This window comes from Takifugu rubripes, chromosome 16, assembly GCF_901000725.2.
Source record: "Takifugu rubripes chromosome 16, fTakRub1.2, whole genome shotgun sequence".
In the NCBI taxonomy this organism is placed as follows: domain Eukaryota; kingdom Metazoa; phylum Chordata; class Actinopteri; order Tetraodontiformes; family Tetraodontidae; genus Takifugu; species Takifugu rubripes.
The window spans coordinates 9,528,520-9,555,036 of record NC_042300.1 but is presented as its reverse complement, the minus strand read 5'-3'; the positions used below and the strand labels follow the sequence as shown (position 1 = coordinate 9,555,036).

At 44.6% G+C, this 26,517-nt stretch overlaps 1 protein-coding gene and 1 long non-coding RNA gene across 3 annotated transcripts; one reads left to right on the top strand and one right to left on the bottom strand.

Moving 5' to 3' along the window:
* Nucleotides 1-131: 131 nt before the first annotated feature.
* akap12b (A kinase (PRKA) anchor protein 12b) lies at nt 132-25,049 on the bottom strand. Of its 2 annotated transcripts, XM_011612142.2 has the most exons (4): nt 24,784-25,049; nt 15,423-15,498; nt 2,577-6,698; nt 132-1,875 (listed from the first exon to the last, which is right to left on the bottom strand). In XM_011612142.2, the coding sequence occupies exons 1-3, from the start codon at nt 24,901-24,903 to the stop codon at nt 2,581-2,583; spliced, it is 4,314 nt and encodes a 1,437-aa protein (XP_011610444.2). In that variant the 5' UTR covers nt 24,904-25,049; the 3' UTR covers nt 132-1,875; nt 2,577-2,580. The 2 variants fall into 2 exon arrangements, with proteins under 2 accessions (XP_011610444.2, XP_029704962.1); XM_029849102.1 differs by lacking the exons at nt 15,423-15,498; nt 24,784-25,049 and adding an exon at nt 9,232-9,501.
* LOC115252895 (uncharacterized) lies at nt 24,787-25,452 on the top strand. Its single transcript, XR_003891166.1, has 2 exons — nt 24,787-24,920; nt 25,006-25,452. It is a non-coding gene; the product is annotated as an uncharacterized lncRNA (long non-coding RNA).
* Nucleotides 25,453-26,517: the final 1,065 nt, after the last annotated feature.

Sequence of the window (26,517 nt, the reverse complement as noted above, 5' to 3'; positions counted from 1 at the left end):
ATCTTTCTTATTAATTTCTTGATTCACAGGCCAAATTACCTTTCATGAGACCATACTGACATCAAGTTTTATTTGTCATAGAACATTAAATATTTTCCTAAATTTCTATGATGAAATGACAAACACACCTCTTACTTTCGCTTACTTTATTGAATGAAATATAGACAAGTTTCTTGAGTTTTTACTATCAACAGTTTGGAAAATATAAAAGCTAAAACCATGCAACACAAATATGCTAATACCTGCAAGTTATGAGTTAATATTACAACAATATAATTTTAATTTCATACAGTAAGTAAACATTCTGTACAAATTTTATTAGATTCACAGTTACTGTGTGTTACAAAAAGCAGGAGAGGTTCAAGTGGGCAAAACACTCCATCTAAGTGATTTATTCAATGCAAAACTGTTAAAGTATTTCACTTTTATTCTTTAATATAACGTGAGTGTGAGTGCAACACTCTCTGGGGACAAAGAACAGGGAGGTCAGTGACCTGGAGAGGGTCAGGACATCCTGATTTCCCTCTGGTTTGGTCAGAAAGGGAAATGCTGCTGGTATGAGCTAAAATCAATGATTCAAAAGCACTCAGGATAATTGTCAACAGTGCAAGATGGACTGATTTGGTAGGAAAATAACCCATTGGTGTATTTGCTTTGGTGGTAAAACTGGATCCCTAAAACACTTAGTCCTCCAAAATGACCTTTAACCCTAATATGTAAATGTATCGAGTAGAAAAAGCTTTAGGAATTTGAATTGCTGCTAATAACTCATGTATGGTGTAATGGAAAGACAATGAGTCCCTGATTCTTCCTAGATTGATTTGGCTTTTAAAGGAATAAAAAATAGTTTTCACAGTCCTGTACAATGCTGCCAGTGTTGGTGCCTTTGCCTCAACTTGGATATTTAGAGGAGGGGGAAAAGGGAACAAAAAAATATTAAGGTATTAAGACTCGTTTTCATTATGAACCTCGTTGAACCTTTATATTCTGGCACTACCTGTTATAGCCAAGAGAGGGCGACAATATATTGTTTTCTCACGAAGAGGAGACGTTAATAATAATGATGATAATAACAAAAACAATGATAATCAGTGTGTAACAGTGTCCTTTTCACTCCCCCACAGGCAGCCACTGTTGTCTCCTCTGCATGAAACAGTTTGTTAGCGTGACAATATAACAATCAAATGTGTCCAGCGAGTGGTTCTGGATTGACAACGGAATTACATCTGTACCATAGTTTAAATATGATAGTTGAAACCACGGAACACCCCCTATTTGTATGCAACAGTCAGTATATGTTAAAATAACCTATTTCCATAATATTGCTAACAATAACAACAAAAAACAAAAAAGTTTCACAAGTTAGTAGTGGAATCTTTAAAAATATGCAACAATGTTCAAACATTGACCAGGTCGTGTGTGTATGTGTGGTAATCAAGATATAAATACAATATACAAGACAATAATCCTCCATTTGTTCACCTTTTGTAACATCTCATTCTCACTACACATTCACAAACAGGCACAGGCCCACATGCACGCTCAAGCGAGTTACACACTTTCACCCCATGCAGTGCGGGCGATGGAAAGTCACCGAGACTGGAGGACACATCACGCTGCTTACGAGACAGGTGGGTCGCTGACGTGCCGTGGAGTGTGTGTTCGTGTGGGCGGGTGCAGGGTTTGAGGATGTGCTCGTGGGTGTCATGTCGCGCTGTATAAGGGGAGGTGGAGACAGTGTTGTGGCCGTTTGCTCCGTCTCTGCGAGCAGCATGGGTGGAAGTGCCTCATTCGCTGCCCCTCTCTCTCACTCATCTTCTCTCCGTCACTCGTTTCCTGGTGCAGACGACGAGTCCAGCAGTGTCACGTCTTCGGCTGTGGGTGTGAACAAAAGCAGTTAAGGTCATTTCAGTCATCTCCAATTCAATCATCAGACATCTCTGTGTACACGCCGTCTTTTTCTCTGATCTCTAATATTCAATATGCAGAACAGCACAACTAACAGGTACTTGAAAATTGCATATTTGCATTTCAAAACTGGTAAACTGAATTAAAATTGAAAGCGCTGTCACGTGACTATTAAATTGACATTCAATTAAACTTCTGAGAGAACCAAGAGCCTGCAGGAGCTCTTCCGGCCCTTTGTGATGGGCTCTAAAATATGTGTGCTCTGATTTGGTTTCTTGACTTCAAACTGTGACAGAAGGAAAACAGGAGGAGGCAGCTGAGGAATCATAATCAGTCTTTCAACACGAGTTCATCTGCACTCACACGCACTGCTTCTCAATACGACCACGGGCCTACAAAGAAGGGGTCAACGGCGGCATTCCTGCTTTGATATCAAAGGTCCCCTGGTTACTCGTGGGCCAAACAAAAGCTTTTTCATCTGACATGTGGGCAAACCCCCCTCTTGCACCTCCTAACAAAGGTGGGCCACCATGAGAATGGTGGATAAGGCTGAAAAATGCTGGTTCTTTCTTCTGTTGTTACGTAAACATGCATCAAATGGCAGAATTCACAATGAAGGCCTGATTAAGACTCAAAATTCATCAAAGGTCATTATTTTACCATCTCACCTGTTCATGACGCTGCCAAGTTGTCGGCCATAACAGGCTCAATCTCCTTAACTGCCTCCTCGATCACCTCGATCACCTGCGCCATCACCTGTGCACACTTCTCAGGTGACTTTACCTCCTCCTCTGGTTGGCTGGTGGTCACCTCTGCGACTTGACTGGGTTCAGAATCCTCTGGAGGCATCACATGCGGTTCCTCCACCAGCTTTGACAGTTTGCTTGGACTTACAGTGCTCCTTAAGTCCAGGCCGGTGTCTTTGACCACAGGACCGTTGCTGTCAAACTCCTCCGCAGCCTCTTCCTCCACTGTCACGTCCTCCATCACCTGGGCTGTCTGTAAGACCACTTGGACGGGCATGTGGATCTCGAGTGCTTTCAGGTTTTCATCCTTCACCGGGGCCTCAGATTTTGGTTGTTCTGTCTCATTTACTTTTTCTACTTCTTCTACTACATCTTTTATTTCTGATCCTTGAACTCCTGTGTCCTCCTTGTTCTGTTCCTGGTCCTCAACTATCTCCTTCACCTCTTCTAGAATGACCGTTTCGTTACACCGTTGTACCTCCACAGCCTGCTTTACATCTTCCTGGGGTTTGTCTTCCTCTTCCTCTTTGGAAGCACTGAGACTGTTTGCAGTCTCTACTGGAACCAAGTCTATTAACTCCATGGCAACACACAATGGTTTAGGTGACTTTTCGCATGACAGAACGTTTGGGATATCGGTGATCTCGGCGGTTTCAGTGGAAACCTCAACCTCTTTCTCTGTACTTGCTTCAGCTTGAACTGGTGTTGGGATGCTGGCTGTCGGGGTGGACGGCTTCTTGGGCTCCTCAACATCCTCTGATACTTTATCCACTGCATCTTGAATGACAGCCTGGGTAATCACCATGCTCTGAGCTTCAATGTCACTTGCCTCTTGGACTTCTGCCTCAATTTGTTCCACATTCTCTTGACACTGGTCAACGACGACATTAGGGTCTTCACTCTCTACAGCCGACACACATTCGCTAGTCTCCTGCACCTCGATTGCTTCATTCTGGATTGGCTCAACATCTGCCATTTCTACTTGGTCAACCCCAATATCAAGCTTGGGGCCAACAAGGACCTTGGTTTTGGTAATCACAGGAACCTCCTCAACAGGAACACTCACAGGGATGGCTACTTCAGCCTCCTTTGTCACGGAGATCTTTGTGGTTTTGCTGATGGCCTCGGCTACTAAATTCAAAGCGGTGTATTCCTGTGTGGCATATTGCTTTTGTATCTCTACGTCTGTCTCCTTCATTTCAATAGTATGCTCTGTGACTTCGATGAGTTTGGTGCAAACAGGTTCTTCAGTCGTCGGTGCGATGGAATTGACAAAGACGGTTTTGGAGGAGGTCTCGCTCGTGGTGATGGGTTGAAGGATTTCAGCCTCTACAACAGTGGTAACGATTCCAATGTTTTCAACTTCAGGCTCATCGTACTCACTGGCCGTTTGAATGACTGATATGTCATTTGTGGACGTTTCAACAGCAGGCTCAAGGCTCGTGGTTTCTACTTGGTGTACCTGGGCTCTCAGTAAAGGAACCTCTGCAACATTTGCATCAGCTGATTTGTCTGGTTTGTCTTCCACTGCTACCTCTGTGCTTAGCATATTACCAACCACAGCCACACTTTCAATGATGGGCATAGCAGGTTTTTCCAGGGCTAACTTGGCAATCTCCCTGGTTCCCAGTCCGGTACAGATTGCCATGGCCTCTTCTCTAGCATGTGGCTCAAGGAGGGTATTTATTTTGGCCTCTGCTGTGTCAGTGGATGGTTCATATTCTATTTTTTCAGATGCGACCTCTATTGGTACATCGCTAACAGTTGCAGATGTTTGGGCTGGTATTTCACTGACCAGGACATCGATGCCTTCTCTTACCTCATCTGCATTGTCTGGTTTGGGACTCTGAGCAACAGGAGTAGTTTCTCCAGTTGGAGCTTCAACAACAGGTTTTACCTCGGCTCTGGAAAGCCTACGACCTGTATACTGAGAAGGTTTAGGTGGCTCAGCAGGCTCGTCCTCGCTTTCATCTTCTGCGATGTCAGTGTCCACCGACTTCGATGTGGCAGCTGTCTCAGCCTCTTCTGCGATGTCACTCAGCTCATTTGGTTGGTCAGTCTCCTCCACCGCGGCTGGAATCCATGAAGGGGATCTATCATCAGCAGATACATCAGCCTGGGCTGCAACTGATTCTGCAACTGCTTCTTCTTTTGTTTCAACTTGTTCGTTATACTCTGACAGAGGAACCACAGCTGGAGTATCAGAGTCGTCCTCGCTTGAGCCCTGGTCTGAAGGATGTTTATCTGCCTTCTTTTTTCTTCGTCCAGGTAAAAACTTCTTGAAAGAGAAGGATGACTCCTCTTTTTGCGTTTCGTTGTCTGACTGGACTTGTTCTGGAGAGTCCCCAGGTTTTTCCTCAACTTTTGCCTTAGGCTTAGGCATAACTACACGTTTCAGGGTGTCCCAAGCAGACTCCCCCGAGGAGCCAAACTTTCCATCAGATTCAGAAGTCTGAGAAGTGACAATTGCAGCCTCGGCCTCCTGCTCACCTTCTGCTGCTGGCTGCAATTCCTCGTCTATCTTGGTTTCCTCATCATCAGAATCGGACGTCTTTCTGGTCCTCTTTTTTGGTCCACCCATACACATTAGGGCCTCCCAGGAAACAGAGGTGTCCATTTTCTTTTTGGGCTCCTCGGTGCTTTCAAGTTTATCTGCATTTTTATCTGTGTCAACTTTATCTGTCTCCTCAGTTGGCTGATCCTCCTTGGTTTCCTCTTCAGCACACTTATCTGTTAATGCCGCACTCTCAGACGAGGACAGGGTGGCTGTCTTTCCTGGTTTTTCCTCTGGTGCTTCTTCATCACTATCAGATGACTGTTTCACTCGCCGTTTGGGCATTACAAGTTTCTTAAAGGATGACCAGGCAATGATACCCTCCTTTTTCCTCTCTCCATCAGCAACTTCACCACGGCTCTCTTGGCTTGATTCGATCTGGGGCACCTCTGCATGCTCCCCGGACTCTTCAGGAGATGACGGGCCACTATCGGGATTTGGGGCCTCTGCAGACTCAGTGGCAGACTGAAGTTGTTCTGCTGTGACCTCCCCAGAATCCGCTTTGGTCTCTGTTTCCTTCTTGGTCCTTTGTTTCTTAGTTGAAAGTTTTTTCAAGCCAGCACCAGTAAAAAGCTTCTTCAGGGGGCTTCCTGTTGCCTTTGTCTTCTCTTGTGAGCTTAGTAGCTCAGCCTCAGAAGTCACCTCTACTGTGCCTGATTCTTCATCTACACAAGGTTGAATTTTGTCCTCTTGTGTGACCTGTAGTTCCTCTGGAGGGCCTGTTTTGGCTTCCTCTTTGGGCTCTGCTTTGTCTTGAACTGTGGTTTCTGTTTCTGGCTCTTTCTTCTCTGTCTCTTGCTCAGCTTCACTCTTCAACTCTTCTTTTGCATCAACAGAAGCAGCAGCAGCCTCTTCTTTCTTTTCTGTCTCTCCCTCAGGAGCCACCTCCTTTTCTTCTTCTTTTGTCTTTTTGATGCTGGTTTTCTTTTTAAGGTTAGAGAAGAGTCCTGTATTGAACAGCTTTCTGAAAGGTGACACGGAGTTCTCTGGGCTTGTCACTGTGGCATCTGGTTCCTTCTCTGGATCACCCTCCTTGACTGCTGCTTCATTTACACTTTCAGTAGTTTCAGCTTTATCACCATCTGCTATGACTTCAGCATTGGATTCTTCTGCCTTGATTTCCTTTGTTTCAGCTGCACTCTCCTCCACAATCGCTTCCTCTGCCTCCTTTGTTGGCTCTTCAGTTTTGCTTACCTCTTCTTCTTCTTTATCCTTGACCGTCAAAAGCTTCACTGGATCCTCCTCAACTTTGTCCTTCTTCAGTGTAAACTTAAAACCCACAAAGCGGAAGATCTTCTTGAATCCCACCTCACTGGCATCTTCACTTTTCTCTTCAGCTGCCTTCTCCTCAACAACCGAGATGTCATTGGCATCGTCAGTTGCTTTCTCCTTTTTGTCTTCATTCACTTGAGGAGCAACTTCATCCTGGATGGCATCCATAGTTTCAGAAGCCTCCTCTTTCTGAGCCACAGACACATCTGGCTGACCCACTAGAAAAGACAAGATATTCAGCAGATGTTCAGTTAGTGGTCATACTGAGAAATCACTAACAATGTCTGCATGACTGCTGTTAACATGGGGGATCCCTTAATTGAAGTAAATGCATGTTTTATGTCATTAATAAGTGTCCTGGTGGGATATGGAGATTAGAAGAAAAACGCCTCTCTAAGGCGGCTAACGAAGTCTGAGAAAACTCAATTTGTTCCATCTAACCTTGTTCCAAACTTCAGTGATAACATCATCAGTTTTTGCGGGAAAAAGTAATGGAAAATGTTGGCCTATTCTTGGAGATTTTTAAATAAATTTTGATGCGCAATTTTATTCATCGTGATTTCTGCTATATTTGGGCCCCAGAAGACTCTTTCTGTAGAAGTCTTGGATAAAATTGCAAATAATCCAAAAATACACACATATTCAAATAAATGTTGAGGGAATAAGTGCCAGATGGTCTCTTCTGGTACCCCAGCAAAGCACAAATGGCGTTAAGGTCTAGCCCAGCAGTTTAAGTTGCATACAGTTAACTAAGAAGATGATTTCTGAAGTCCAATGCTTTTATTGTGATCATTATCATGTGAACTCAATACACTAAACACGAATCTTGGGCTCTTATGAAAACAGCAATTACGCAGCCATGCAAACACATATGTCTGCATCCGTTGCTAAATTATACAGATCAACTGTGCATTCCTGTAACACTTTTCTGTTAAAGTACATAATAAAGATTAAAAACCGTTTTGGAAGATATACCCATCCTCCCCATATGCCGTATTTTTCATGCTGCATGGAGATCAAAGGTATTTCAAGATGCTTTAAACATTATCTAAATTTGCTTACTTGGCTATTAGCTAAATGGTATTTTAGATTGAGTTGATGTGGGATTCAAACCAAACAATGAAGGCTCCTCCAACTTACCCCTCCTGAAAATAAGTCCCAATCCCCTTGACCCAAATTCCTCCACAGCAGGATGGATGGGAACCCACCCCCTTCACAAGGATCACACACATACAAACACAAAAGCCTTCCAGCTCTCTCCGGTCTTTAAAAAAAGGTGGTGGAAGTGAAGCAACTTTTCTACTATCAAGTACTATCAGGCAACTTTGCATGTGTTGAGCCGACCGTAGCTACGCGGTCCAATGGGTGACGCCCAGATAACATAAACAAACCCTTCAGTCATTTGCTTTATTTGTAACTCGTTTAGCATAAACACTAAACTTATGTACCCAAATTACAAAAGTTGTGGGTGCCTGTAATTATACTAACAGTAAGCCGCACGTAATAAATTTTCCCATGAAGTTAAAAAATGTGCAAGTAGGAGGGGCCTGGCCGTTAGTAACACAGGCCTTGTGTGTCTACCTTAACATAAAACAGGAGTCATGTTGATTTTACAGACTGCTGGCATCTCTCCATTCTTTTTGATCCTTGTTTTCCAGCCAAACTCCGTTTTTTTTTTTTACGAGGACACCGCTTTTTAACATCCTCACCCTCCCTCCATCAATTCTCCTCTAGGCCAGGGTGTTAATGTGTGAAGGAGGAGGATGGGTGATTTGAATAACAACTGTACCCGAAAGAATGTGAGCGTAAAGGGAGAGGCTATAGGGGGTGAGGATGGGACAGATAAGGGATGAATGGGTGGTAGAACCCTGGGGGCATGTAGACACCAATGTTCGGATACTTAAAAGTAAGGAAGAAGGTTGTTTCCATACCAAACCAACGACCACAGCCTGAAATGATGCACAGAAGACACAGAAGACAACTAACTGTTGCTACAGATGGTTGAGGTGGCAGCAGCTCTCTCACCGTTCACAATCACTCAATTATATGCAAATCCTCACTATTAATTGTCTGTTGCACACACCCTTTAAACAAAAGAAGTCAGTTAAAGGGAGTCTACCCACGCCCTCCCCAAACGTACAGGCACCCCCAACCCTCCTTTTTGTAGGGCAAAAACAAAGATAGTAAAGTTTGTCTGTAGTCATTCTGAACCCATTGTCCCACTTTGACTACTTAAATGTGATTAAATCCACACACCCGCTCCTCCCACCCTGCCCGCTGCACCCAAATGACCCATATGAGATCTCCCTTAAATCTAATGAAAAGTTTCACATGATGGGACACAGGGAACTGTTTCTGGTCCTGGCGTGGGCTGAAACCAGGCTCTGTGAGCCATTCTCCAGACAGCTGTTGCTGTGATGTTATTTTCCCAGAGAAATTTGGCGTGAGACACTGGTGACCAAGTCTCTTACTAATCAGAATACAAAAAGCTAAAAACGAGTGGTTTATGCATAAACGTTCTGGAGTGCACAAAGCAAAACTGTCCCTGAGTGAAACCGCTCAGCCGTGATCAACAAACCCCAGTGGCCATCAGCCACGCCCTCACAACAATGCCACTGGTTACACTCATTCATTTTAGGAGAACCCACGGCCAGTTACGCTTCACCATCAATAAAGTAACTCAAAACTCCACTAAAAACTGAACATCACCCCAACCTCAAATCAGTAACCCGAGAAGAACCCTTGTCTTACCTGTTAGAGTTATTGTACCAAGCATTGGTGAAGATAGTCCAAAAACAATTTCTCAAAAACCCAACAGCAAAAAAAACACAGTCAAACCAAAATCGGTGAGATGCTTTCTAAAGATTTATCCTGACTGATTTCTGTCACTTCCCTGCGTCTTCGACTGGCCCCCTGTCTTAAGTCTTGACTCTGCTCTGAAGATCTGTCCCTCTCTCGCTGCTTCAGTGGTCTCAAACAGTATGAGGAGAAGAGAGAGCTCCACACACATTTCAAAAGACTGACACATGTGTCATGGTAGGACCACCCCTGTCTCCCCCTTCCTCCCTCCCCCTCCCTTTCTTCAGCTGTTCTGAATAAGCCCCCTCCTCCCCATCTCACCCACCCTCTACATCCAGTCGATCGGAGCTAAACCAGAAATCATGCTATCATCGCAATCATGCATATTTCTCTAACTGTTGTATATCACATTTAGTAGGAGCGGTGTGGGGGGGTTGAAGTTCACCTCTGACATTTATGTGTCGCCAACCTATAAAATACTATGAAATAAAAAGACCCGGCCCACTTTCTTATTTCATCTACAGGCCAAGCTAGTAGAACATAAGATGAAACTAGCGTTCCATAAAAACTCCAAACATCTTTATTCACTTGTACGAAACCCAAACTGTGTTAACCCAATGCAGATCTATTTAAATCATCTTTTGTCTGAGTGGGCGGGGGGGGTGGAAAGAATGCAGATAAATCCTCAGGTAAACACCAACATAATCAGATCTGTCACACTTCAGCATTGTCCCAGAGGAATGTGTGAATTCCAGTGAAAAGCCTCCCAAAGGGGTGATAACAGCAATAATCAAGTACTGTCTGAAAGGCACCCCCAGCCAAGCAAATCCATGGCTTTACTTATAGAAGCAGAAGATAGGTCGCTGTGTCTTAAAACATTTTCTTGCGTTTCTAATGTGTAAATGAAGAAAACCAAGGCCGAATCTTTCATCAGGACCCAAGGGACAAGATGGGACAAAATAAATAAATAGACCCAAGGAGAAAGTCCCAAAACTAATATGTTTTGAGTTTATTTAGACATTTTATCACATTGGTGAATAAGGGCGGGGTCTAGCATGAAGAGGCCTCTTCATTTAGTCAGTAATTTAATAAAAAATGTCATTGTGACACAGTGCTGAGCCATTCAATTATGGCTGACTCACCCAGTCGGCATTTCACTGTATGTACTTTACGGCACAATGAATGCTGATGCTGAATGGACAGTGAGTCAGACTTGAAGGAATTTAAAAAAAAAATAGGGCCAGAGTCCCGCTGTGGACTCGGCCCACATCTTCCTTCTGACCCTCACGACTTCCTTAGTGTGCTTCATACAAAGCGGCCACATTCCTGAACGTTCATACATCCTGAGAGATTTGAATGTGGCGAGGGCTTCAGGCCGCTGTCCGTGAGAAAATAACGCGTGCAGCGCAGCGTATGGATTGTGGCAACAGAGGAGGAGCCGTTAACGTTAGATAACGTTTAGAGGAATCACAAACACGTTATTCCATTTATTCCAGTGTCATTTGTTTTCGCTGGAGCTTTCTTTGGGTTTCTGCTATCAATTACACGAATAATCACCCTGGGTTTAAGTTTGCGTGGAGGGTTTCCAAAGATTTCAGCAATATCAGGTTAAAGTTTGGGGAAATGTGGCTTAAATTATGTGAGGAACATCCATTGGATGAAGATAGTTTTGAATATCGCACCCTACCCAAAATTTTTTTCAAAAATCACATTGCTTCAATTTGAGGTCGAAGCTGTGAGTTAGAGAACGTCCGCAAAACAAAGGGAAGCCGGGAAGCGAAACGCTGAAACAGTGATTCTAGCAACGAGCAGACGGGAATATTTGTTGAAGTAATAAAAGGAGACACCAGGGCGCTAAATGAGCGAGAGTATTTTGTGATTAAAATGCGTGACAGGATGACTCCACACGTATCTGGCTAAATCAAAAAAACGTGCCTAACTTCAGGAATGTGTGAGGAGGGGGTCTTGAATGACCTACGCCTGGGGTGGGGGGTTGGGGTTCTGGGAGGTTCCGGCCTTTTTGTTCCTTGCAAAGAAGTGGATGACATCATCGGGACAGTAGAGACGAAAACCCCTCGTATTCTTCCAAGAACAGGGGAGGGCGATGCCGAAATAATTGGAGGAAGGGGAAACGATGTGTGCGAGGGTGTGAAACTGCCCCCACATCAGAGAGGCCAATTTAGTACCTCTATTTTTGCAACTTCTCACATCGGCGCCCCAGCCCTCTTTAATCCGTCTCCCTTTCTCCCACTTTCCCCGTCTGTCCCCTAAACCTTCACAAACCCCCATCCCAGCTATAATCCTGTTTGCGTGTGGGCCGGAAGATGTGGATAAGGACGCCGGGCAGGAAACTCCGCTTTCTTGACATCACCGTTTCCTCTTCCTCTCCCCCATTTCCTCGAGGTACACATCATGACGTACTCTGTCCAGTCACTCATTAGCTGCTGAGTCTGAACATTACACAATGAGCCTGTTGCTGCGCTTCAATATTCAGTCCTGTTCAAAGCTGCTAAACAACCGCTCCTTCTTAAAATCGCCCTTTCTGACTGTCTTCCAAGCAGACAAAACAAAAATGCTTTTAAATATGGTGCAGTGCAGCGTTTCCCCCACTGGGATATGTTTAGCCGGCCCATGCCATCTGTTCTATTTGCATTCCTGAAATATCTGCACCAGCAATTTGGCATTTCAGTTGTTATTATGAATCACCCCATCCACCAGTAGCCAGCAAATTGTTCAAATTGGGGACATAAATATGGAATGACTTCCGATTACAAGAAACGTTGTGCTTTGTTCGATTTGAGCAGGAATTCTGTAAAATAATGGGTCTGATTGCTCATCGCACCCCCGGGGCACAGACGAGGTTTCCTGCTCCGTGCCAGTTACATGTCACTGCTCTACACACCATCACCACTTCTTCCTCTTTTCCATCATCCCGACCCCATTATTAATGCATAACTCTCTTTATGGTCAGTTCGGCAGAGATCTATTACTTATGCTGGATCCATCACATAAAAAAACGTCCATCAGGAAAAGTAGCTGAACCGAAGCCGACGACTGCCTCATTTTATCGTTGGGGTGAGCAGTGCGTCCACCATCATTTCCGTTGACCTGTGCATAATGAAAATTGAATTATTATTTTCAACGTGGGGGGGGGGGTCACACCATTTAAAAGGAACAGGGGTGGAGGGCTATGTCACATTCCTGGTCCATTTTCTCATTGCTCTGAGTGCCTGTGGGCGGTCAGGGGTTAAGGATCCAGATTAGGTTCTCTGATGACGGAAAAGATGAGAGGGACTCCGACAGACACAGAAGAGTCCTGAGGGCTTCTGTCACATGACTTTTAATGTATAACTGAGACTACAGGTCCAGTTTAGCTGCATTATAAGTACTGTGGAGTTTTAAAAAGTATACTTGGGTATATATGACTTAAATTTTGCAGCTCATTTGTGGTATAAGTCTAAAGATTTCCTCGCAACCTGAGTGCAAACAACAGAAAAAAGTGCACAGGAACATCGTGGTAGAAGCCGAAAGGTATTGCAAATGAGGCCGGAGATCCAAAAGGGGACAATCTGGCGGCTGGAATGTGTTATGATTGACGGCACGGCGCAAAGCTTTGCTGGCACAGATCAGACAAAGAAGGGAGAGGCTCCTTCCACAGGCATGATGTAGGTTTTAGCAACGCGGCCCTGCGCTTCCCCCGAGACCGGTGTGAGTAATTCCACCCTGAAGCCAAATCATATCTGCACACAAACACACAAGCGGACCACAACCCATAAACCTTGTTAAAATTAACACCTGGAAGAGCCTCAAAATGAAAAGTGGAGCACGAAGGCGGTGAATCATTCTGACAACACTCTCGGGACTAAGAGAGATTGAAAAACGCGTCCTACTTTACTCAGACTACTACAGCATTTGGCTGTGCGTATCCTTGACAAAAACATCCGATCTTGGCTCTAATTGCTGCTTTATTGCAGCCAGTGTGATACAACTCAAAATGCACAAGTTTCCATGATTGCATGGAGACAAAATCCCAGGTTCTGCTGCGCTCTGCACGTACGCAACTTGCTTTAGTCACGGATTTAGTGAGTGCAGAGATATGCAGTTTCAGTCCGTCCAGAAAGGCTCCATCCACAGCGCCTGCGGGACATCTGGAAGGGACCATCATCGCTCAGGCCGGTGAATGACATCAGCTATGATGTCAGCGCTTGGACTCCCACTCCCCCGTCAGCCCACACCCTGAACTCAAGCAGATGTAGCCGACGCATGGATGCAGATGTGCGTTAGGAGGGGGACCACGTGGTTCCTTAACGCGAGATTAATCTCGAAAAAAATGAGCTGTTTCTGTCTTCATCGTTGTCTATTTTAGTCCTCTTCTTCTTTGGGAAGTTGCACTTAAAATTCAGTCCTGAGCATCTGGAATGAGGTTACGCAATTTTTCAGAATGACCTTCAAACTGTGTTCACCCACATTTCTTCTTTCATTTCCTCAGAAAATATTTGAATTCTCATAAACGGCACAGCCATCTGTTCTTGCTCTCCATTCCCCAGCAGTCCTGAGGTACAGACAGAAATAAGTTTTTTTCTAAGGAGCAGCCGACAGAATTGTGACCTGGTTTTAGTGCGGCTGCTCTTGTTCGACACCACCTTTGCAGTCGGGTTTTCACATGAGCGTGGTGATTTGATGAGGGGCCAAAGACAGCAGCGGTCCTGTGTGTTCACAAGGACACACTGATGCAAACCTGGGGGAGACGGCAGATAACTGTGGATAAAAGTGCTCCGTCAGGGCAGAGATGGGAGCAGAATTTAAAGGAGCCAACATGGCTGTTACGGACTGGGGCTTCTACTAGAAGTTACTATTTACTAATGGAACTTGAAATCTTCTTAGGGAACTTTAGTAAAAGTCAAATCTTCTTTTGTCCTCCTTTAAAGTGAAGTAAAAATAACAAATTGCTAACAAAATATTCATTCAGAACTTAAATTTTCAAAGTTAAAAGATGCTGGGAAGCAATCTTTGTGTTTGAGCTGCTGCCGTTCAAACGTTCCGCCCTCCCTGATAGGAGAGATTACGGCTCGTATGCCCTTCTTTTGATCTGCGGTCTGACTTTCGCTGCTATCAGACAGATAATTCTTAGCTTCCTGTCTTCCCACAATGCAGCGCTGGCTTTATCAGGCTGCCTATGAGGTATAGAAGCGAAGGGCTGAGATAATTCTCCTTTTCTCCTCTCATCTCTCTGTGATCAAACTCTTCACAGTAAAGGCCTCGTTCCTCTCCCAGACGCTGCGGAACACAACCGCTTAGAAATGCTGTATTAAGTTACTCCATCAGTGAAGAAATGCTTCATTAAGTAGCTTATTAAACAGGTTATTTGAGTGGTGTGTGACATATCTCTGTGTTTTATGTAGTATAAGGTTACTCTCTGCGCTCCGGGGCACAGATTGCTTCATGCAGGGTCTAGGTCATGGCCTGCTAAATATTTAGGGAGGGTGTCCGGGACCCTGCTGCCCTCCCAGATTGGGGGGGGGGGGGGGGCAAAGACAATAAGCAAACATGGTGAGTGCAGCTGCACAGGGACAGCAGGTTGCTGCAAATGTTTAAGTGGCAGAATCTGATTCTGTTCGTTTAGGTTTAGTTAAAGATGATCCCAGATTAGAATTTAAAAATGAGTCCCAAGTGTGCAGTGAACTGTTCCACTTGTTCCAAAGTTTTGACTGTTTACGGCATCTGGTTGTAGTGAGGATTTAACCTTGCAAATTCAGTGTTACACAAGAGAAATTGAATGAGTCCATATGTAAACCGTCACTTATTTTCCTAAGACCTGAAGGAAAATGAGAAATACGTAGCATCTGGAGGATGTAAAGTGCAGTGTCTTACTGGTGTTGACAAAAAATGATTGTTTAAGAGTTAAAGAGATCTTGCAAAATTTCGAAGACGGTCACCCAATCACACACACACACACACACACACACACACACACACTGAAAACAGACCCCACACACACAGGCTTACCTTCTGCTGCCGCTGAAACAACAGCAGAAAATCCCCAACAACAAACTCACACGCTGCCATTATTTCTTCAACACACTGCAAACAAACAACACATGACAGACAGACAGATACACACACACACACACACACACACACACCTTCTGCCAGCGTGTTGTCCTCTGAGTGTCCGTTCAAGCTGCTCATGCTGGAGATTTGCCCATTTTTCTGCATCGCCTTGAAGAAATAAAGAGAGAAGATAAGTTGAGAGAAGCTTTTTCTCAATGTTTGAGGCCTTTTCATGCACATAAACACACTGCGTGAGACCGGAAATGTGTGTTAAACTGAATCCTGGTACTTTGGTTTTAAGTTTTATGATCAGTAAATTAACCCGCCTGGACAGTCAGGGCCTTACTTGGTGTGGCCTGCTGATACGCATCCTTATATAGTTTGAGCAGCACAAAATTCACATCGGGTCACAAAGGTCAAATGTCAGGCAGAGAAACACACTGATGTTACAACAAGTGCATTCTACACAAGCGGATGCTTCAATACATGCGTGTCACCTACAACAGCACAGTTGTCTGGCAGTATTTTATCAGAGGATCAGGGTCCTGACAGGGTCTCTGGCTGCGATCAGCACCCAGTGACAGTCAGACAATGGCAGGCAGGCCAGAGCATTGTGTGTCCAGACCAGGGGAGAGGGAACCAGAGCCTCCCAACAGAGCTGCTAATCTTACTAATGGACTCATCAGGCTGCGTTCCCACCAGCCACAGCTCCTCTAGGAAAGCCCTGAAAAATGACACCGCCGGGGAGACCTGCGACAGGTTTTGGGGGGGACTTGCTAAATGATGAAAACGTCCAGTGGGAGGGCGAAGGTAGGGGGAAGGGAGAAGCACAAACACCTTATCAGTGTGTGGCTCCCCATGCCACAAACAAAAATGAGCTTAGTCAGAGTCAGAGAATTCTGGAGCCAGTTTAATTCAGCAGCATCACGCAGAGATGAGATAATCTCCTCCTCCCACTGATAGAAGAAGCGCAAACGCTGAAGAAATCTGAAGCCTGACATTTGTTTTAAAGGGGCACTTGTGTTTACGATAACAGGCGCATTTGTGAGAAAGCAGGATGCTGCTGTAATTATAACCATGCAGACCTGAGCTTTGAGCCATCTGATGACCTCTGGACCCGCAATGACCCCGCCCTACCCCAACGTCTCATGGTTGGCATGCCCAGGATTCCTCGCCCTTGCCGTAGAAACCTCCACGGACCCCAAAACACCTGACTCTGGCCTTATTTTAGCCCATTTCCCTGAAGTTTTTCACCCTTTCACCATATGTGTCCCCAAGTTCCCACAGACCCTGGAAAAACACACGTGTTGGACGGAATAAACTGGTCGCTCAGTGATTGACAGCAGCTCCTAGACGACATTAACAACCGAAAAAAGGTGTATTTCTTGGCTTTCTATCACTAAAACAACTGCTGTTTTGGATCTGGAAGAGCAGCAGATGAGTTCCAACTCAGTATAACCCACATATACGACCGTGGAGTCCGATTGCATTGACTCGTATCACAGAAGAAAAAAATGTCACTTTGGTTTACAGCTGATATAAACTGGAGCTGACCCGGACCCGTAAGCTGATAGCTGGCGAGCTGCTCCGAATTCCTCTCGTGTCCCAGATAGAGTATGTTGAACTTCACTGCCAACTGTGCATTTTCCACATGGCTGTCTGGACGACATGGTTTGCCACAAAGACCGACAGACGCATTTGGACTTGCCCAAAAATGATGCTAAGAAGGATGAAGAGAATTTCTGTTGTTTTCACTCTCTGCTTTGCTACTTTTGTTGTTATTTCTCTCAGTTAAAGCTAGTTTCACGCCCCCCAACCCCTGATTCTCTACGATTAGGGGCTCCGGGACAGAACTGCTGCACCCTCTCCTAAATCACCTGAAGGCAACAGAACAGATAGTAAGCCAAACATAAGAGTGCAGGAGGTGGGGGTCAGTGGAAAAAAAAAGAATGAATGCCAAATTACATCTGTCACAGAGCAGGACTTCAAATGGCCTTTATTTACTGCAAATCTGGTGATTTTGATAAACGGGGGAAAAAAAAAAGATTTTGGCTTTGTTAAGAATGGACAGCTGCAGTTATCACGTCAGGGTTATTCCCAGAGTTCTTGTGCACGCGTAAGCAGAATCACGGTAGGCGGTAACAGGCTTAAAGACCCTCAGCTGGGTCGTAGTTGGACGGCGGCAGTTAACCTCGCGACCCCTGACCCCTGAGGTGCAGACAGAGCGCACGAAAGGAGGAGGATGTCATCGTGAATGGGAGAGATAAAACCACAGGGAGACGGAGGACAGAGAAGATAGAAAAGCGAGAGGAAATAAAGACATCATAGCAATTATTTACTTACATTTAAAATTATTCACTATTGTTTATTTGTTAAGAATGCTAAGAGAGTCCTTTAAAATAATGGGAAGATATTTTTGACACTTAAACAATTGTTCATTCTTATACTAGTGATATGTTATTTACATTCAGATGCTGTGCAATCGACCTAAATATAAAGTAGTTTGGTGTTACGCTCCGAGTGGCTCAGGAATGTCAGCCCTGTTTCTTTACACTAAGATGCGCTAATACGTTGCTAATTTGAGCAGTACCACACGAGAGGAGCAAAAGGTCTCGTAAATAAGACATAAATAGGCCTGTCAACCTTACTTTCAACTCAAATTTTGTGTGAAACACTTCCATCCTGATGGTTCGAGCTATAAAAGGAGGTTCAAATGAGCTGCAGGAGCTTTTCCTGGTAAACATTTCAGTCATGTCTGATGGGAGCAGTTCAACCATCACGTCCCCCCCCCCCCCCCCCCCCCCCCCCCCCCTTCATGTCTACTCACCCCTGGCAGCTCTCCATCTATTATCCCTGACCCCAACATTCACATCATACCAAAGATTAAAGTCTGACAAGACCCCCAAACAGCACTCTCACTCTTCCCACAATCCTCTGCTCAGATGCTCCCGCTGTGGGTACCTGCACGTGTGTGTGAGTGTGTGTGAGTGTGTGTGAGTTTAAAAGCGCTCCTGAAATGAACCAAGTCTGACTGCGTCACTTCAGGTCCCGACGACAGATTTACAATGTTGTGGAAAGTGAGCATCATTCCCTCTTTTAGTCCAGCTCAGCCCCACGTACGGCGCAGCTCTGACTTTATTTACGGCCGTTTTCAGGAAAAGAGGCACTCGTCTCGATAAATCCGACAGCTTGTGCAAACACACAGTCTAGCGCTGTATATGGAAAACCTCCCATACTCGCAGTGGCGTCGCTTTAATGGACGGGTTTAGAGGATCCATTCGACGTGCGGCTTGGCTGAAGAGGAGGAGGAAGAAATCGTCCTGCACCGCCTGTCAAAATACAGTTTAAAAGTTCAGGACCGGAGTCGGTGATGCAACATCTGGTGTGATACGTGATGTAAAAAGCCTGTGCCAAGTGAAATATGTGGATCACTGGATCCACCCAGGCTGGGATGAGGCCCGGTTCTTAAAAAGACAAACAAGTTCAAATGTTTAGCCCAATATCAATCACATAAATCCACACCAAAGCCTCGTGTAAACAGTCAAAAACATTATTATTAGTCATGTTTACATTTCTTCAAGCATAAAATCAGCAGCGTACTCTATCATATTTCTACAGTTGCTCACGGCAATCAAGAGTATTTGGAGAGCCAACAGAAAGCTTGTGTTCAGCTCGTCCTACTGGACCTGTTAATGGGATCCTGCACTGTGACTTGGTGTTATTTTAAATAAAAATTAGCACTGTGTGTTCAGTAGCTGTAAGCTGTGTCATCTTGGCCTAACGTTATAATGGCATTGGCATTATAACACGCACACACACACATATATACCGTATATATACACACTAGTGATGTCAAATCTTTGGTTCTCTGGCCATTTGCAGTTCATGTCAGAATAAGCTCAGCTCAGCCTGAGAGAAAAAGCCAGTCTAATATTTATTTTACATTTATTCGGCTTGATGAGCAGCTGTTTCATTGCAGTTTGTTTCCCGTGCGCGATGTCATGGCAGAAAAAACCTAAAGGAAAAGCAGCAAACGCTCCTCTCACCTGTTGACTGGCATTCCAGGACCGCGTTGTCCAACCGAGTCTCTACATACCTCCCACAAACCTGTGTGCTTTCCATCACCCTCGCACCTTCATCTGTACGCCTGTTACAAACGACAACGGCAAATGGACCCCAACAACCTGGCCCAGGAAGGACCCCCCAGGATACCTTCACGTTTGAGCCACACTGGCCGGCGTTTGACCCCGCAGGCGTGCCTCTAGAAGTGGGTTGAAACAACAAATGACCCCCACGTCCTGAAACTCCAAATATCTCTGAGCCTTGATAAGCATCTGAGCTCCAGAGTCCCATGTGCGAAAAGAAGAGGTCTGTAACGAAGGTGTCTGGAACGTGTCCAGACACTATAAATATGGTTCTAATTACTGACACAGTTAAACCAGACTGTTTGTTTTGGCTTTAGGCCTCAAATTACTCTCAGATTACTGTCTCACTTGATCTCGGGTTTGGTCGCTGAAACAACATTCAGGGTCACAGATTTCCGTTATTCACTATATATACAACATTACATAAAATACCTTGCAAGCTTTCTTGAAAATAATGCTTTTTTTAATCCAGAAAATAAACATTTAAATTAGTCTATAAATATCAAGGGCCCCGTTAATGATGACAACACAAGGCAGTCAGGGGACTTTTTAAAGACTGGTTTGCAGTATTTAGATGCAGTTAAAAACAGCATGTGAAAGAAATAAATCCGTTTTCTCCCCTCATCTCATTATGTCCATTTACCTGCTGAAAATAGCAGTTGCAAAACTTTCAAATGAAATCGCTCCGATCAGCTCCATCAGCTGTTTGCCTAGCTCCAACGTGCCTCAGAAGCATAAACAATGAAGAGGAAAAAAGCTGGGCTTTATCGGATTAATAGAACCTAGACTGAAATGTGATTGTGTTGAACACAGACGAGCACATGCTCTCTTTGCCGTGTACCCAGAAGCTCCTGAACCACCTTAATTAAAAAGAAAATGGAGTCTTCTGAGAGAGCTGTAATTACATTCAAGAATCTCACCAACCTGTTTCAAAAAAACAACCTGAATTTAAACTGGGAAAAAATTATTTTCATGTGATTAAAATCAGATTAATAGCTGTAGTGCTGTGATTTGTGTCACGCGCCCCTGATTCATCCTGTGGCAGCGAGTCAGCGCGAACCCTTTCTTTGTTAATAATCACAGAAAAAAAAGCCGTTACTCTTATTTATAGCGTCATTATTTTGATAAGTTTCTGATGGCAATGACGAGGAACCGGGTGAAGTAGATTCCTTTCGGCCGAAAGATGAAGCTTTGTAGTGATAAAGGACACATCCTTCACCTTTTCCTTCATGTTGGGGAGTCACGGAGGCTCAGCACTGTTGCATCAAAGCTGGAAAAGACAAACGATCCCCCTGGAGACGACTTGTCTGGTCCTTTTTCCACACAGATTTTTATAAAGTCACCATCAGACGTGTGATCGTATCTGCTTCAAAACACCGGCCACTCATTGATCGGACCTAGAAATATTATTATATTTTATGCTCTTACAAACATAAAAGGGTAAAAAGGGCACAGTGATTATACGTAAAGACTGTAATTACCTTCCAATGCTGCTCTGTTGTGCTCAATAAGTTACTGGTTATTGGCTATGTTGTGGAGTCATGTGCTTAGTCACAGGAATTAGAAATGCAGTGAAACCACATGATACTGTAGATTCAGCAAGATGGCAGCTGCTCAAGCCTGGCGAGTCACTGTTTGCCCTTGAAAAGCTCTCTCTCTCTCTCAGACACACACACACACACACACACACACACACACACACACACACACACACACTGTGCTCGGTGAAGCAGTTAATGCTGCATCAGGACCACGACTGATGAAAAATGGATGTGCAAAAAAAAAAAAAAGTGGGGGGAGGCAGAAAAGGCAGAACAAGAGATGAAGAGGAGAGCACACCTCCGTCAGAGCTTAAAAATACCTCCTGACGCACTGAAGGAGCAAGAGTGCAGGGGATGATGAGAGGACCGGGGAGCTTATCTCAACATCCGAACAGTTGTATGAAGTGGGAATCAACAACGTGGTCCTGCTTCCTGAGGATGAGGACAAATGACACCAGTAACCTGGGGACTCCTGCACCCACGTGCACGGTGGCCATTTTGCTCAAGACGTGTAAAACGGTCAAGAAAAATCGGCTCGAATGCTGAGTGGGAGAGTGCAGGCGCACGTACAGAAAGATTTGAAAAAGAGAGAAAAGGCCAGGAGAGTAGAAACAGAAGAGGGATTATTTTAAGCACAACATTGCAGTAAAAAGCCCGTCCGGACCCAAACGGAGGGAGACGTCGCCTTCTGTAAACATGCAAACATGCGATAAATATCCTTAATCTCTTTTGACGTCGAAGAAACATTCATATTAAAAAACAATCCAATTTGGAGCTGATTAGTTTATAATTTATAGGAATATCTCCAGCAGGAAATACGAATATAACCTTAATGAGCTTGTGTCACATCTAATTCCAGAATAATTGAAGAGCTGGACGAGGTAAACGTCGATCCATCGGTGCATTAGCAGGATCCTCCCGTCTCCTCGGCTACATCCTCTGAGCTCCCTAAACTCGTGAAGCAATAATAAAATGTAGGCAGCTCTGGCTGCTGGTACCTCCAATCAGAATGATTGATTGGAACAAAGTAGGTGTAACGATCCCTGCGGGGCGGTGAGGAGGCCAGTGGCCGCTGGCCAGGGCTCATCAATAAGAACATCACTGATAAGGGTCAGCAGCTGCCCACACCTCCATCAGTCAGAGAGGAGGAAACGGATGAACGCCTGTGCACAGACAGCACCTTAACTCAATAAAAGCTCATTTTCAGTCCTAAATTTAGCCTCCACGTGAGTGTGGTCGCATGTCCTGCGTCCACAGCAGGTTACATTATGAAGACGTACTGCAAATATGTGGCAACAACTAACTTTTATTGGGATGAATGCATGCTGGAGCCTTTTTACAATATCCTTTGCAAGAAATGCAAATGGAGAGAAATCTCTTCTGAAATATTACGTAACCTTGTGGTGCGCCGCCACCGTCGGCTGGGCTTGTTAATAAATGCAATAAATTGATGGGGGCAGGGTTGGGATTGGAACAAAGAGGCTCTGTTTTAGACAGTAATGGAGCTGGCGGTCCATCTGAGAGAGTCTGGTCGAGGACAGATTAATCAGCAGCAAACCACTTCCTGTTATTTCCCATCAAGGACAAGAGAAAAGAACACATAAATATGATTCCCTCTTTGAGACACAAGTCACCAGGCTGCTGTCAGACAATAAAAAGGGAAGACGGGGGGACGTGGAGACTAGATTTCAAGGATCCTGGCGTTTATATTGTTTTCCTCACATTGAAGTGTCCACATTCTCTTCATGGATGGATGGATGGATGGATGGATGGATTGTTGGATGGGTGGATGGATGGATGGATGGATGGATGGATGGATGGATGGATGGATGGATGGATGGATGGATGGATGGATGGTGACTGTGAAAAGGCTGGTTTTTATTGCATCCTGTTGACTTCCAGCTGTAACCTGTCTGATTGGATTAAGCTTGTCGTAAACTGGTTTTACTGTTTTTTTTCCCTAATGGAACGTTTAATTGGAAGTGGGTGATTTCAGTGAATTAAACAACTGTGCTCCTGGCTCCGCCCCTGCCAGCACCACCCGCCGCGCCAGGTAGGAGGTAAGACGGCAACACGCGGCTTTTCATGTCAGCCTGACAGGTGCCCCTCTAGCTTTCCCTCTTTTTACTCCACCTCTCTCTCCACGTTCATTCCTTCCGTCTTGTGTTAGCCCAGCACACACGGGGGCCCCCAGCTTGTCCTGAGTTATCCTGAATGGAGCTTCTGTCTGACCCCTTTGCCCCACTCCCAACTTATTCTCCTTCTTTCTCTCCGATAAACAAGATAATCAGAGCCACAGCAGCATCTGATCATCTGCAGCCCATTATGCAGCAATGTTCCTACGTTAATTAGCACATTATCTTACGTAACATCCATCTTGGATCATTGGAGTCACCTGCTCCAGCTGTCAGGGTGGAAGAAGTGGACACGAGAGGGAGGTCTCGTGTTCAGGTGGTCACGTATGTTTCTAATTGCCCGCTTATGACTTACGTGTATTGCAAATGCGTTGATATTTATTATGGCTCCTGGTGAGGTGAAATTCCTGGAATTTTCTTCTCATTAATAGTAAACATAGACTCATACACAGTATGTGGGAGAGCTTTGTCCCTTCTGCCTGCAGCACCATCTGAAACAAAAAGAAATCTGGTCCCTAACTAGATTATTTTAGATAATCTACCCATCTAATCTGGTATTTCAGACCAGATGACCAGAAGTTGATATAACAAAAATAACAATAATAGTGGAATCATTTAAGGGCAAAAAAAACATGTTTTGTTTCATGCAGCAAAACAAAGAAATAAATATTATCTCAAATATGTATTTTGGGGGGGGAAAATGCACATTGGGTGTCTGTAAAGTGTTTAAAGACTGGCACATGTCCTGACATGAATTTGATTATTCTTATTAGAGAAGATCAACATAATCAGTGCAGAAATTCCCATTCCCAACCCAACACACATTCTCAAGAGACGCAGCAGCCAGTTTCAACTCCATCAAATCTTAATCTGAGCACTCATCCATTTCAGTCCCTTTATCACAAATCCTTGGGTGAGAAGCGGATCTGACCCGCCGACCTTAAAGCTCAGTAGAGCTGGTAGGAGCTGTGACGAGAGCAGGTGGCGAAACCCAGTTATTAACAGGAGCTTCCCAAATATTCATTCGCACCATGCTGTGTAATTTACACCGAGGTGACGGGTGCAGTCACTCACACGATCCAAAGCCAGTCGTCCATACAAAGGTTTGCAAATGTTGGCCCTGAGGAACCTGAGCGGCACACGTCGGTGAAGCACCTGCGCTCACAGCAGCATTTTTACCTTAAACCATTCATTATTACATTCAAGTGGAAATTTGCTCTGATTCAAATGTTTTAAATCAACACGTGTGGCATGATGAGGACCTCAGCGGGTTTAATCTACCGTTGAGTCCGGTCTGGTTTCATTTTCAGTGTCTTTTATTGTGGAAAGTCTGTCCTTCAGTTTCAGCGCTAATGGCGCCCTCAGACAGCCGCGGTGGCGTTTCTGTGGCGTCCAGGTGACGCGTGTGCATGTCAGTGTGTATATGGACTGCTGCCGCGGCTGCAGGGCTGCAGACAGCTCGTCCCATTACTCAGCAGAAAACTGCGGTTGCGCACATGGAGCGTGATGCGCACAAATTTCAACACTGGATCTAGAGGAGGATTGCGGGTGTGAACACAGGCGGAGGGCATAAACAACCGCATTTGGGAGCAGGTTTACACGGATGAACGGCGGACAGTGGTCTGGCTGTACCTTGCTCTCCAGGGCGCCGCCTCCCTCCTGGATGGCGCTCAGCTCCGCGGCGGAGGCTGACACTGACGCATCCTCCTGGCTCGTCGCGTCCCGCTGCACTGAGCTCTCTGCTGCTCCCATGGCGAACAACCACAAAAGTGAACTTTTATTTCTCCCGTGAAAACAGACGGCACAGCCTTCCTGGATAACCACGAGAGGTTTTTCTCTGTTTTGAATATTCAGTATCCAGAGGGTCCAGATATGAAGCTCGACAGCGCAGCTCCGCCCCGGGGTGGCCTGGATCAGGAGTGATGAGGAGCGAGGACCAGCAAACTCTTTTCAGGACAGTGTGGACCCCCTCCCCTCACTTATCACATGGTGCGCGGCTTACTGCAACACAGGTGGTGCTGGTGGAGAGAAGTCCAGGGGTTCGGTGAATGCTCTGTTATAAAAGATGACGGAAAGGAATAATGGTGCATAATCATTGACACGAATATTTTAACTTGAAGGATACATTTGAGCAGGATTTTCTTGTATTTCTCTGCAGAAAAAAAGTGCACTATTTCGCACGTTATATTTAATGCCATAGCACATCAACTGTTAATTTTACTGTAATATATTGTATTTTTCTCACATGAAATGTGTTGTTTTACCATGAAGAAAGCTTAATAAAATCCCGGAGAAAGATTGTTGATTTTTTTAAAAGTAATTGTAAGAAATTGGTATGATTTGCTAAGTGATTCTATCAATTTCCAAGCTTTCATTTCAATGCTCTGAATAAACGTAATAACTGACCCTGAAGGGAAACTGTACTGCGTAACAGCCAAACTTTATTTTTACATCAGATTATGCTCTTGGTCTTGGTGGATGAACAGACTTGAGTTTGTTTATTGACCCCTGGCAGGCTGTCAGTGTGACTGGGTGCTATTAAAAACCCTCCAGAGGTGAGACTGAGGGGATCTTTGCTCTCTTGCACATATTTCCTGGTTAGAAAATTGTAAAGAGGTTTTGGAATAAAAAAATATTCCGCTTGTAACAAACATCTCAGACTTTCAGAAACATTTTTGACACTGACATTTTAATGACCTGTTTGGGTGGTTTCAAAAGGATGATGCCATTTTAACATGCACAACTCCTGATGGTTTTCAGGCTAATGGAGACAGAATCACATCGTTCTATTGTAACCTATTTGATTAGCTTGTGAGTATTGGTGGGTTGCTTCTATTTTTCGGTTTCAATTATCTCTAATATAATATAAATCTGCATTTGTTTAACTGTGTAAATACACATTATATCAACTGTTTTCTTTGGTGCCAATGTCACACTTTTTGCTTCTAGATAAAAAATAGAATCTGGGCCGCAAAAAATAATTTACTCCTACAAATACATTTGTATTTTGACGTTGCCAACGTTGCTTTATCTAAAAAATTGACTCTATCAAGCTTTGCGCACCTGGTTAAAGGAGTGAGGTTGATGAAGTCCCTAGAAACGGGATTGTTTTAGAGAAGAAATTAAGTGACGCATGAGGGAACAAAGGTCTTATTACTTACTGTGAATATTTTGGAAACGTTCCCACGGCTCATGATGCTTTTTTATTTTTTGAAACAGCGAAATGATGGGAAACGTTATGTTCTTCTGACCGAGACAGGGTAAGCAGAAGAATGTGACCTCCTGAGGGGCGATGTCTGCTCTGGGCACCGATACATCCCACCAACTTCACTTGCAGGGTGGGTCCAGTGAGGCGGCCGACATAGT